The following is a 12,038-nucleotide window of genomic DNA, read 5'->3' on the forward strand; positions in this document are numbered from 1 at the left end:
AAATATAACTTAGAGTATCAAATGAAATTAGAATACGCAGAAAAAATAATCATTTATGAAGTAACGTATAATTTATCATATCAAAATACATAGAATATCAAGAATAAACCATAAGCATGTCAGATTATAATACATAGAATTACGAAAAATAGCAACATACTTTAACTTTGATACGAATATAGACAATATAGTATAAGTATATTCTGTTTTTCTAACTAATTAATTTTATTATATAGTATATGAAATTTATGATAAAGTTCAAACTGTTGCAACATTCTAAAACATGTAAAACTAGAATACCTATAATTTCCTAGAATATCATCTATGAACCATAAGCATGTCATATCAAAATACAATTTATCTTATCAGAATACATAGATTATCAAGAATGAACCATACACATGTAATATTAGAATACATAGAGTTATGTAAAATATCAACATACTTTAACTTTGATACTAATATAGAAAATGTTTTATAACTATATTTGGTTTTTTAACGAATAAATTTTATTATATATTATAAAAAAATTAAAATAAAGTTCAAATTGTTGCAACATTCCAAAACATGTAAAATCATAATACCTAGAATATAATCTATGAACAATAAGCATGTCATATCATAATGCCTAGAATTACAGAAAACAATAACACGATTTACTCTTGCTATTAATATAAACATGGTACTTTACTTTTTACCCATTATAACAACGTAATTTTATTGATTAACAAATATAATAAATATATAGAACCTCTATAAAATGATCACATGTGTTACATTAATGTTAACACAAACATTCCATAAGATTGACGTTATAAACTATAAACTTGTATTATATACTATAAAAAATGATAAACAATTAGACTTCAATGTGTAAAAACTCCTATATCATCTAAATAAAATAAAAAAAAAAATCAAGTTATGAAGTACATATGGTTTATCTTATCAGAATACCTAACATATCAATTATGAAACCATAAGATTGTTATATCATAATACTTAAAATTACGTAAAATAGTAACATACTTTACTCTTGCTACTAATATAGACATTGTACTTTACCTTTTAGCCATTATGGCAACAAACTTTCATTTATTAACCAATATAACCAATATGTAACTTGAATCTTTGTAAAATGACCACATGTGTTCAATTACATATAGTTATTATCAGTACAAATATTAGTTGAATTCTCCACATGTGATTTATCCAAGGTTAACTAGGTACTCACATTCAGTATGAGAATGACATGATGAATGCACAAAATGATGATGATCAAATTCGTTATAATGAAATTTCTCCATTCCCTTGTTTCTTCAGATATTTCCATCTTGAGATTACGTATGGTATGTGTATAAAGCTTTGCAAAATACATGCAACACAATATTTCAAGATTTTTGTTATCCATAAAACCTATGTTCCTAAGTGAATGTTCCACCAACCCTTTTTTGCAGTAATCAATTCCATTGCTATACTAAAAAAATTCATGAATTAGAACAAATATAATAACACTAGTATTATTTCAACAACAAAAATCAAACTTTAATACATATACTATGTTTTTACAAGTGATTCAAACTTAATCCATGGATTCATAGAAAACAGAATTGTATAAAAAACAAACTAAAAGACATATTAGTTTTATCTTACCAGATTGTGTTGAACGATCCGTTTTTGATGATCCTAATCAGAATCGGTAGCTTCATAATCAGAATCAAAATCCAAAATTTAACCCAAAAGGGATAAATTTGATTTTTTTTAATCAGATGAAGATTTTTAATTCAGTTTCATAGGGCTTTTCTCGAGAGATTTGGGAAGGTGATTTTTATCGGAAACAAATGTATTCTCGATCGAGCTTAGGTATATACGAGCTTAGGGTTTTCTCTAGAGATTGGGTTTTTATCGAGAGATTTGGGAAACAAAATGTATTCTTGAACAACATTTGGATCGGAAATCGCTTCAGATCGACGAAACCAAGATGTATTATGGAAGATTTGTCGAACAAAACGGAATCGGGAGGGATGTTTTTAGCATTTTGTCGTGAAGATTTCTTGGGGAGGAAGATGAATTTCAAGTAGAATGAGAATAAGGAGCTGGAATCAGAAGATCAACTTAGATTTATGATTAATCTGAAACAAATTTTATTTTTTGAACCAACTATTTGCCTGTTGAAGTTTCCACTTCATTACTTCTACCCGCTGTCATCATTTTTATTTTTGATTTTGTCATTCTTGTTATAATATTAGCTGCATGAAAAAATTAATGTTAGTACAAACAGTTGCATAATATTAGAATTATAAACTATAAAGTCAAAGATTGAGCTTAAAGTGTAGCAGTTTAAAAGTATTTTCTTCATTCTTTAATTAATCATCATTTTTCCTTCATAAGTTATATGTTTTGTTTAGAAAAATAAAAAATCTAATCATAATACTTATACCAGGGAATTGTCACCTAATTTCATCTTTCAACAAGGTACCAGTCAAACGATTCTAAAAATCTCTCAAACCAGCCATTTTTGAAACAGTGGTAAAATCTTAAATACTTTGAAATGCATTTGCACAAGGTCCTTACTCCTGCTAGTTTGATTACTACCGAGTTTCCAGATTAATTTAATGTTATTTTCTACATTTTCGCTTGCTTCTTGAAGGTATGGTATATCTTGCATCTTATTTCATTTCGTTTCACCTATTTCACTTTATGATCATAATAATGGGTATTTACCTAACCCTAATCACTAACAGTATGTAGATTTGGAGAATGGAGCAACAATAGAAGATCAATTCTTGAAGCAACATCCTTGTTATCAAACGAGAACAATGATATATAATGATAATTAACAGAACTATTGAAAATACATGGAATTATTGAGAAGTTTTGGTAATAATGTCATTTAGATGATCTGATGGTGTAGATTCTGAAGCACGTGTTGATGTATCCATTTTCTTTGATAGAAATATTCGATAAGAATCAAAGTAAGTAAGTTTAGGGTTTTATCGAGGGATTAAAGTGCAGAACTCCACAAATGAAATCGATCCAAAGAGAAATCGAAGATGACGAGTTCAAAATCACAAGAAGTTAGTGTTCTAGTTGATTATCGAGAGTTTTTGTGTAACAATCGGAAGATGAATTTCTGGAAGCAGAACGATGATTGAGATTTGGATCAAATGGGTTTTAGTGTTCGTATCTAGGGTTTTTAGGAAGAATACCGGGTGTTTTTGTGTGCTGAACGAAAAAGAATGCAAAATTCCATTTTTGCCCATCTGTGTCTTGATCTAATCCCAAAGTTTCATTAATTTACAAAAATGTCACCGCCTATTTTATGGTTTAATCTAAATTAACATCAGCCTTTGATTATTCAAGATGAGTGGTCAAGATTTGGTCTCCTCGTCTCACAAAATCTAGTGTTCTCACATGAACCTAACCCTATATATATATATATATATATATATATATATATATATATATATATATATATATATATATATATATATATATATATATATATATATATATATATATATATATATATAGGGAAATCTTCAGAAAAGTCCCAATATTTACGGAAAAGTTACACTTTAGTCCCAAGATTTTTTTTTTGAACGAAAAAGTCCCGAAAACCGGCAAAAATTTGCAGTTTGACCCTTTTTGACCGGTTGAAACCGGTACCAAATTAATTTGGGACTATTTCATAAACTAATTCAAAATATTGGGATTTTTCTGTAAACGAAAAATATTAGGACTTTTCTGTAAACAAAAATATTAGGACTTTTCTACAAACAGAACCCTTATTATTATTATTATTATTATTATTATTATTATTATTATTATTATTATTATTATTATTATTATATAAATAAGAATACTATTTTTTGAACTTGTTATTATTAATATTGTTACTAATACATATAAATGCATTAAATGACAAACTAATATTAATGACATTGTTTAAGGGTTGAAGTGAAAGAGATGGTGATGCTTTTAGCATTGAAATGGTGAATGTCTGCTTGTATATTTTTACTTTGTATATGGTCATTTCATATTTGTTATTATTGTTTTCAATTTAGAATATTAATACTTAACAATTTGAAAGAAGTTGCATATTAATAGTTTAATCTCACTTTGTATATAAAATTGTTTAAGGTAGAAGAATTACTTTCCAAATCCAACAAATCCATTACAAACATCTGCATAGGTTACCCATATCAAAATTCCAAAGTATTAATTACAATATTTTGTTTAATAAAAAGTAATAGGAATAATTCAAAAGTGTTAATCAAAATTCAAAAGTATTAATCCAAAAAACATGTCCTATTACTTTTTATTAAACAAGATATTGTAATTAATATTTTTGAATTTTGATATGGGCTACCTATGTAGATGTTTGTAGTGGATCTGTTGAATTTGAAAAATAATCCTTCCACCTTAAACATTTTTATATACAAAGTGAGAAATCCTTCTAGCTTAAACTATTTATAAATAATTTTACAAATATGTAACTTCTTTTAAATTGTTACGTATTATTATTCTGAATTGAAAACAATAACAACAAATGTGAAATGACCATAACAAAGTAAAAATATACAAGCAAACATTTATGATTTCAATGCTAAAAGCATTAACATCTCCTCCACATTCACCCTTAAACAATGTCATTAATATTATTTTTTTTCACTTAAATTCATTTATATGTATTAGTAATAATATTAATACTAACAAGTTCAAAAAATAGTATTCTTATTTATATTTCTTTAATAATAATAATAATAATAATAATAATAATAATAATGGTTTTGTTTGTAGAAAAGTCCTAATATTTTTGTTTACAGAAAAGTCCTAATATTTTTTGTTTACAGAAAAGTCCCAATATTTTGGATTAGTTTACGAAATAGTCCCAAATTAATTTGGTACCGGTTTCAACCGGTCAAAAAGGGTCAAACTGTAAATTTTTGCCGGTTTTCAGGACTTTTTCGTTCAAAAAAAAAATCTTAGGACTAAAGTGTAACTTTTCCGTAAATATTGGGACTTTTATGAAGATTTCCCATATATATATATATATATATATATATATATATATATATATATATATATATATATATATATATATATATATATATATATATATATATATATATATATATATATATATATATATATCAAGTAGCCTAAACATAACTTTTCTAATTGGCGACCAGATTAGAAATGGAGACATAACTGGTTGTCATATTTTGCAACTGACCCTCGTGTAACTAACTTTTAAAAAGAAAGGAAAATAAAAACAAAAGACTGAAATTGGAAAGAAGAAAATAAATAAGGGGCGAACAATGTAAATACAAACCAAGGATTTCCCTCGAAACACAAAACCGTTCAAACTTTTCACGCCGGCGTAGCTACTTTGCGTCCAACCTGTTCATGGAAATCCCCAAAAATGACCTAATTCAACCATCATCTACTGTTAGCGTCTGCTCAGACTGGGATCTGGATTTCACCGACGAAGAACTTCAGTCAATTGACGCTGCTATTGAATCCGCCGCTTCTTCTTCCTCGTCCAAGAAATCTGTCGCCAATTGCGACGGAGATCGTCCGAGAACTCGCCGGCGATTGCCTGATTCTTTGTTTACACGGTCTGCATTGTCATTTAACAGCTCTTCAGTTGGCCCTTCAAGTTCGATCTCGTTATTACCTTGCCCTAGAAATCGGTTTTCTAACCCGAGTGATTCTTCCAATCGTGGTAATCTACTTCACTTTGTAAATTATTTTTGAATTAGCTAGGTTGTAATGTATCTGTAAACAAAGGAAATTTGTCAACGGAGAAATTCAAGCTTTTGGGCACTGTTGCCACTGTAATCGGGAATAGAAATGATGAAATGAGTCAGAAATCAGGATTCAGATAACGGATCTCTATAATTCAACTAATTTCATGGATTTGAAGTATCACTACCTTATAAGCATCTTCTTTGTGATTCCTGTTTCAGATAATATAAAGATGAGATACCCTGCAATGGCTTTTAAAGGTCATATTGTTTACAGTAGAACATTCCCAGAGGTGGAAAAAGCTGCAGATGAGCTCTTAAAGTTTGTTGAACTCAAGAAGAAAGATGGAGGTCGTGCTATTATTGGATTTGACGTTGAATGGAGACCATCTTTCAGGAAAGGTTCTTATAATCCTATCAGAACTCAATATCCTTCTTATAAATCTTCACATACTTTTACTTATGATTCATTTGTTATTGAATCATGAAGGTGTAAAACAAGGGAAGGCTGCAGTTCTACAGATATGTGCAGATGCTGCAAGTTGTCATGTAATGCATGTTATTCATTCTGGATTCCCTGAAAGCTTAAAGTCACTTCTTGGGGATTCCAAATCTGTGAAGGTATGTTAATGTTGCAACTTGTAAACCCTAATTGTTGAATCTAATCAGATTTTTATGAACAGGTTGGAGTGGGAATTGCTGGTGATGCTCATAAGGTTTTCAATGATCATAATGTGTCTGTAGATGGTTTAGAAGATTTGTCATATTTAGCCAATCAAAAGCTTGGTAGAGAGCCTAAGAGTTGGAGTTTGTCATCATTAACTGAGGCTCTCACTTGCAAAGAGGTTATATTACTTCCTCCTTGCTCATTTTACCTTTTACCCTTTCTACGTAAAAGATAAATAAATAAAAAATTCCAATGTTTATTTAAGCTATAGAACATTTTAACTGAATTAACTGTCTTTTTTTTCAGGTTCCAAAACCCTCGAAAATTAGATTAGGAAATTGGGAGGCGAATCCTTTGTCAAAAGAACAACTGAATTATGCAGCCACAGATGCTTTTGTTTCTTGGCATTTGTTCGAGGTAAGCAAAAGTCAAAGTCAAAGTCAACTTTGATTTTGTTTTTTTTTTTTACTTAATTGACTTAATGAGGACATGACTTAATCCGGTAAGATGTTTTCTCAGATATTTTTTAAACATCATTTATTCAGGTTCTTAACCGTCTACCGGATGTTGATACGCCTACAAATGAGGTGGTGGAAGAAGCCATTGCACCCTCATGAGTTTGAATAATCGAAATTCAAAATTTGTAAAATGTATTATTTAACATATTTTTTGTATTTTAATTACTTACATAAATTAATCATATATTATTTCAAACTCTTTTTTCTTTCTTTCAACAAAGTTCTTTTAGTATTGATATATTTGTGGAATAAATTTTATTATTGGTTGTAGAAATTTTATATATTCAGTTGAAAAATGCAGTGTTTTCACAATATGACGATTGTTTGTGGTTTTGAAAAATGATGTGGTAATATTATAATCCCACTTTTTTTTAATCAATTGATTTAAAAGATTGTGTACATGATAGTACATTTTGGGTATTTTAACCCTTTTAACCTGAATATTTAAGAGTTATTTTTTGTTTAAATTTTATTCCTTTAACCTCTTATAAATAAACTAAATATCCTTGTTCTGCTTTGGGCCTTTGGCAACTCTCTTATTGGACTTGATCAAACCTATAGAGCCCAGTAACAAATGGCCTTCGCTTAATGGGCCAACGACATAGGGCTAACATGGTACAAGTGTACAAGAAATTAAAAACTCGTTTCACAAGTAACAATAATACAATAATATCTTTTTCATAGAGATAATAAGAGGGTCATAAAAATTAATAATCGAGCCACTTTAATGAGTTCTGGGCCAGACATTTTTTTCTTTTCAAAAAGCTCGACAAATACTATAATCGAGCCTTTGCATGGGCCGTCATTAAGACTCAATCGAATGCACTAGGCGAAAACCTCGACATACTCAGCGAACACCAGGTGGGCCGACCATTCGGTGGGCTGAGCTCGGTCGGCTACTCAATGAAGTTTCATCGATGAGAGAGAAACAAAATTAACCCATTTTCCTTTTTTTAACCATTTAATTAATTTTGCATTTTCCAAAATGCCATATTTTCAAAAAAATACATCTTTTTCAAATATATAATTTTTTTTTTCGAAATTTCAAATTTTAGTCCCTTAATCCTCAACTATAAAAACCATCATTCTTCATTCTTCACCTCATTCAAATCTTCTTAATTTAATTCTCCTAACTTATTTTCCATCTTCGTTAAAACCTTATCGCTAAAAAATGGCTCGTGTTTGGTAAACTGATGAAGAGATCATACGTTCGTGGATTGATGTTACAGAAGACAGAAGACACATTCGACATTAACCTCACCGTGAGTACTTTCTAGAGTAGGGCCTTCGAAAGATCCAACCACGAAACCATTGTATCTCGAAACAAATATCATCTTCTCCAAATGGAGATGTACGAGTTTTGTTTCAACTCAGTTAACAATGTGTTTCATAGGGTGGTGAGTGAAGCCAAGTAAAGTGAAAACGAAAGTACTTTGTTTGTGAATGCTCTAGAGGCTTTCCATGAAGAAACCAACAAAACATTTCCCGCATGTTGAGTTTTGGTAAATTGTAAGACAGTGTCCTAAATGACGTCAAATTTAAGTTCGTTTTCTTCTAATTTCTAGTAGGTTGTGTGTTTAAATTTCTAGTGCTGTTGTGTGTTAGTTTAATTTTAAGTATATTATGGTTTTTAATTGCAAGTATGATTTTCTATCAAGTTAATAAAATTTAAGTTTTTATTAAAATAACTTGTTTATATTGATTTCTTTATATAAAATAAATATTACGAAAAAGTTGCATTGCAAGTGTGATAACCCATGTCATGTAAATGACAAAATTTTGTTGCAGTGTGGTAAATGTAACGTGGCGCCTACGTGGACTGTAGCAAGTGTGACACCAGTCACTCCAACCTAAAGACTCGAATCTTTTTATCCGAGTTTGTCTACACCTTTTACCATGTGTCATTCTATTAGACATTTTAATTAATGTCATGTCGTTTGTCAACCTATTGATTATTCATTTCAAATTTCAAAATTTAAATTTCTCACTTTAATTACTTTAAATTAATAACATTAGAATAAAAATTAAAATAAAATTAATATAGATCATAAGGTTATATAATTTCATGTATTTATTTAAATTGATGATTATAACTTTATATAACTAAAAAGTATCTTTTAATTAATGATGTATTTAAAATAAATGATTAATGATTTTAAGTTTTTTACTATAAAAGTTTAATTAATTTTGCAATCATGGTTTCCACGGATTATAAACTAGTGTGTGTATGTGTGTCTGTGTGTGTGTGTATATATATATATATATATATATATATATATATATATATATATATCCGTACCTTTACATATTAGGAAAGTAGGTAGGTGAGGTTCTAAGGCTGGAGGGAGTGGTGTCACACTCCCTCATTTTACCACACTCCCTTACCATACTCAAGGAGTGGTATACCATGGAAAAAGGAAAGAGAAATAAAAGAGAGATAGAGAGAGGGAGGAAGATTGAGAGAGAGAGAGAGAGAGAGGAGCGCTCCCAAGTCCCCAAACCGCACTCCCCAAACCGCATAGAGGGGGGGGGGGGGGGTGTTCCATATGCCACATAGGTGTCATGTCATCCTTACCGCACTCCACTCCCTCTAGTCTAATAATTGAGGATTTTTTTTGTGGAATTTTAAGAGAATTTCATGGGATTTCGATGAATAACTATGCGTGCTTCTCAATTTTACAATTTTTTGGGGGCTTCAATAGACACACACAAATGCTATCCACCGCCTGTATCATCCAATGCATGTACTCCACACACCTGCCATGTGCCTTAATCTTCACTCTGAGATGCCGATCACCACCTCTCTAGGACATTGTGTATACCACTATGTCTTCCTAAAACCATCAAATTCTTTCTTCCGTCCACTATCTCTCTACCATTTCCATCTACTCTCTTTCTTTGCTCTTTTTTACTTCATTCTCACACCTCACATCTCTCGTTTTCTTCCTCTTTCTCTACCTAGAAAGTGATTCAACATACCTCGTTTTCCTCTTACATCTTCTTTGATGAATCCCCAACCAACTTATTCATTGGATATGTTCTCGCCTTATGCTATTTTGTTTCATCACAAGATTTTTAATTTCCATGAAGAAATTAACATTTTTTTGGCTTTTATTATTGAAGTTTGTACACATCTTGCTGAAACTGTGTTATATACAATGTTGTAAAACTCGCCGAGTTGGCCGATTACTCGGCCGAGTACTCCCTACTCGTCCTCTTACCGAGGCGAGTTATAGAATCTGAGTACTCACCGATTGGCTCGTTACTAAAGTGAGCAGTGTTGTAAAACTCGGCCAACTCGGTGATTAATATATATATATATATATATATATATATATAGTTAATGATTTATTATTTAATACATACACATGTGATTATTACTACATATATCTTAAACTTTAAGTAATTATTCACGAAGTGAGACCATTGTGTGTTTTTCAGTTTTTGTGTATTCAAATGTATCTAATTTTGTTATATATTTCAATAAAATTATGGTTTTAACTTATGATTTTGACATATATAGTTTCCTCAAAAATATTTCTACATGAATTACCGAATCCGATTACTTTGAAATACTCGCTACTCGGTAGTCGGCCGAACGGCTACCGAGTAGTGAATTCTACAACCATGGTTATATACAAGCAGGTTGTTGGAATAGCAGGTTTGTTTGTTTTCTTATATCTCTCTCTCTCTCTCTCTCGCTCTCTCTCTCTCTCTGTATGTGTGGATTTTCATTGAATCGCTCCCAAAAATCATGAAAAGTCTCATTCTCCTCTTGACGAATCCCCAAAATGTCACTTCTTTGGCTTGATATCCGGGATGTGGGATAAAACTTGCTTTTGAAGGCCTTGAGTAACTCTTCCCATGTGTGAATAGATCCCAGTGGTTAGTTGAATAACCACTCTCTAGCTTTATCTTCCAAGGTGAGCGGGAATGCGGTTAACTTGAAATCATCCAATGTCACATGTTCAGGCAACATGCTAACACATATCATATGAAAGGACTTCAAATGCTTTTGAGGATCTTCTCTATCCAAACCATGGAACTTGGTAAGTTGATGTATGAAACTTGACTTCAATTCAATTCCTCGGCGGTTTGCGGGATAAACAATAGCAAGAGGTGTATGAGTAACATCCGTCTCCATCATTTATCGAAGTGTCAACTCTTGAGGGGGGTTGGGTGGAAATGGGTAATTGGGATATTGTTGCATATAATTGGGTTGTTGTTGGTAAGGTAGATATGGGTATTGTTGGGGATTGTAGATTGGTGGTGGATAAGGTTGGTAGTTAGGGTATTGGTTGTAAGGAGGTTGTTGTGGGTACATTGGGTTTTGGTACATTGGAGGGTGTTGGTAATTGGGTTGATTTGGGTAATGTACTTGTTCTTGAACTTGAAAAGCATTGGTTTGAGATTGTTTGTTTTGGTGGAATTGTTGGTTGGGTGGTTGTGGGGGTGGATAATTGGGTTAGTTTTGAAGAGGGGATTGGTTCCAAGGTGGCATATCAATGAGAGGTTCTTGTTGTTGTTGTCTTGGTTGCTGGGGTGAGGTATTGGCATCTTGATTGTTTGGGTTTGGGTTGGGATTGTGAGGTGGAGTGTGATTCATGGATATGTAGTTTTCAAACGGAATGTCTTTAAAGGATTGACCAACAATTAGAGAATTCGGTTCGGTGTCGGTATCACTTGAAGTATGAACTTGATCTTCTATGTTGATTAGTAGAGAAGAGGAAGAAGCTTGAACGAGTTGTTGTTGCTTTGCTTGTTTGGCTAGCTTTTTCAATCTTCTTGCTTCTTTTATAATTTCCGGATTGTAGAGTAGTTCACCGGTTCTTGTTGACCTAGGCATAAACAATCAAATAACAATAACCAATTTCCCCGGCAACGACGCCAAAACTTGGTGGGATGTCAAGTCCACTAAGCAAATTACACCCTTTGTTTGCAAATAAAACGTAATATAATGGTAAAAAAGGGTATCAATCCTCGGGGAAATGGTTGTATTCAATCACCAATGCAATCTAAAAGAACTATTGTAAATAAACTAACTAACTACAATTAAACTAAAAAGGGGGTGTTATGATTGTTTGAAAACTAAAAGACTTTAAT

At 31.2% G+C, this 12,038-nt stretch overlaps 1 protein-coding gene across 2 annotated transcripts; it reads left to right on the plus strand.

Moving 5' to 3' along the window:
- The first annotated feature begins 5,306 nt into the window (after positions 1-5,306).
- LOC111897002 (3'-5' exonuclease) lies at positions 5,307-7,155 on the plus strand. Of its 2 annotated transcripts, none has more exons than XM_042898378.2 (6): positions 5,307-5,725; positions 5,973-6,152; positions 6,241-6,371; positions 6,434-6,595; positions 6,724-6,834; positions 6,963-7,155. In XM_042898378.2, the coding sequence occupies exons 1-6, from the start codon at positions 5,410-5,412 to the stop codon at positions 7,032-7,034; spliced, it is 972 nt and encodes a 323-aa protein (XP_042754312.1). In that variant the 5' UTR covers positions 5,307-5,409; the 3' UTR covers positions 7,035-7,155. The 2 variants fall into 2 exon arrangements, with proteins under 2 accessions (XP_042754312.1, XP_023748747.1); XM_023892979.3 differs by having other exon boundaries at positions 5,310-5,728.
- Positions 7,156-12,038: the final 4,883 nt, after the last annotated feature.

This window comes from Lactuca sativa, chromosome 1 (genome assembly GCF_002870075.4).
Source record: "Lactuca sativa cultivar Salinas chromosome 1, Lsat_Salinas_v11, whole genome shotgun sequence".
Lineage (NCBI taxonomy): Eukaryota > Viridiplantae > Streptophyta > Magnoliopsida > Asterales > Asteraceae > Lactuca > Lactuca sativa.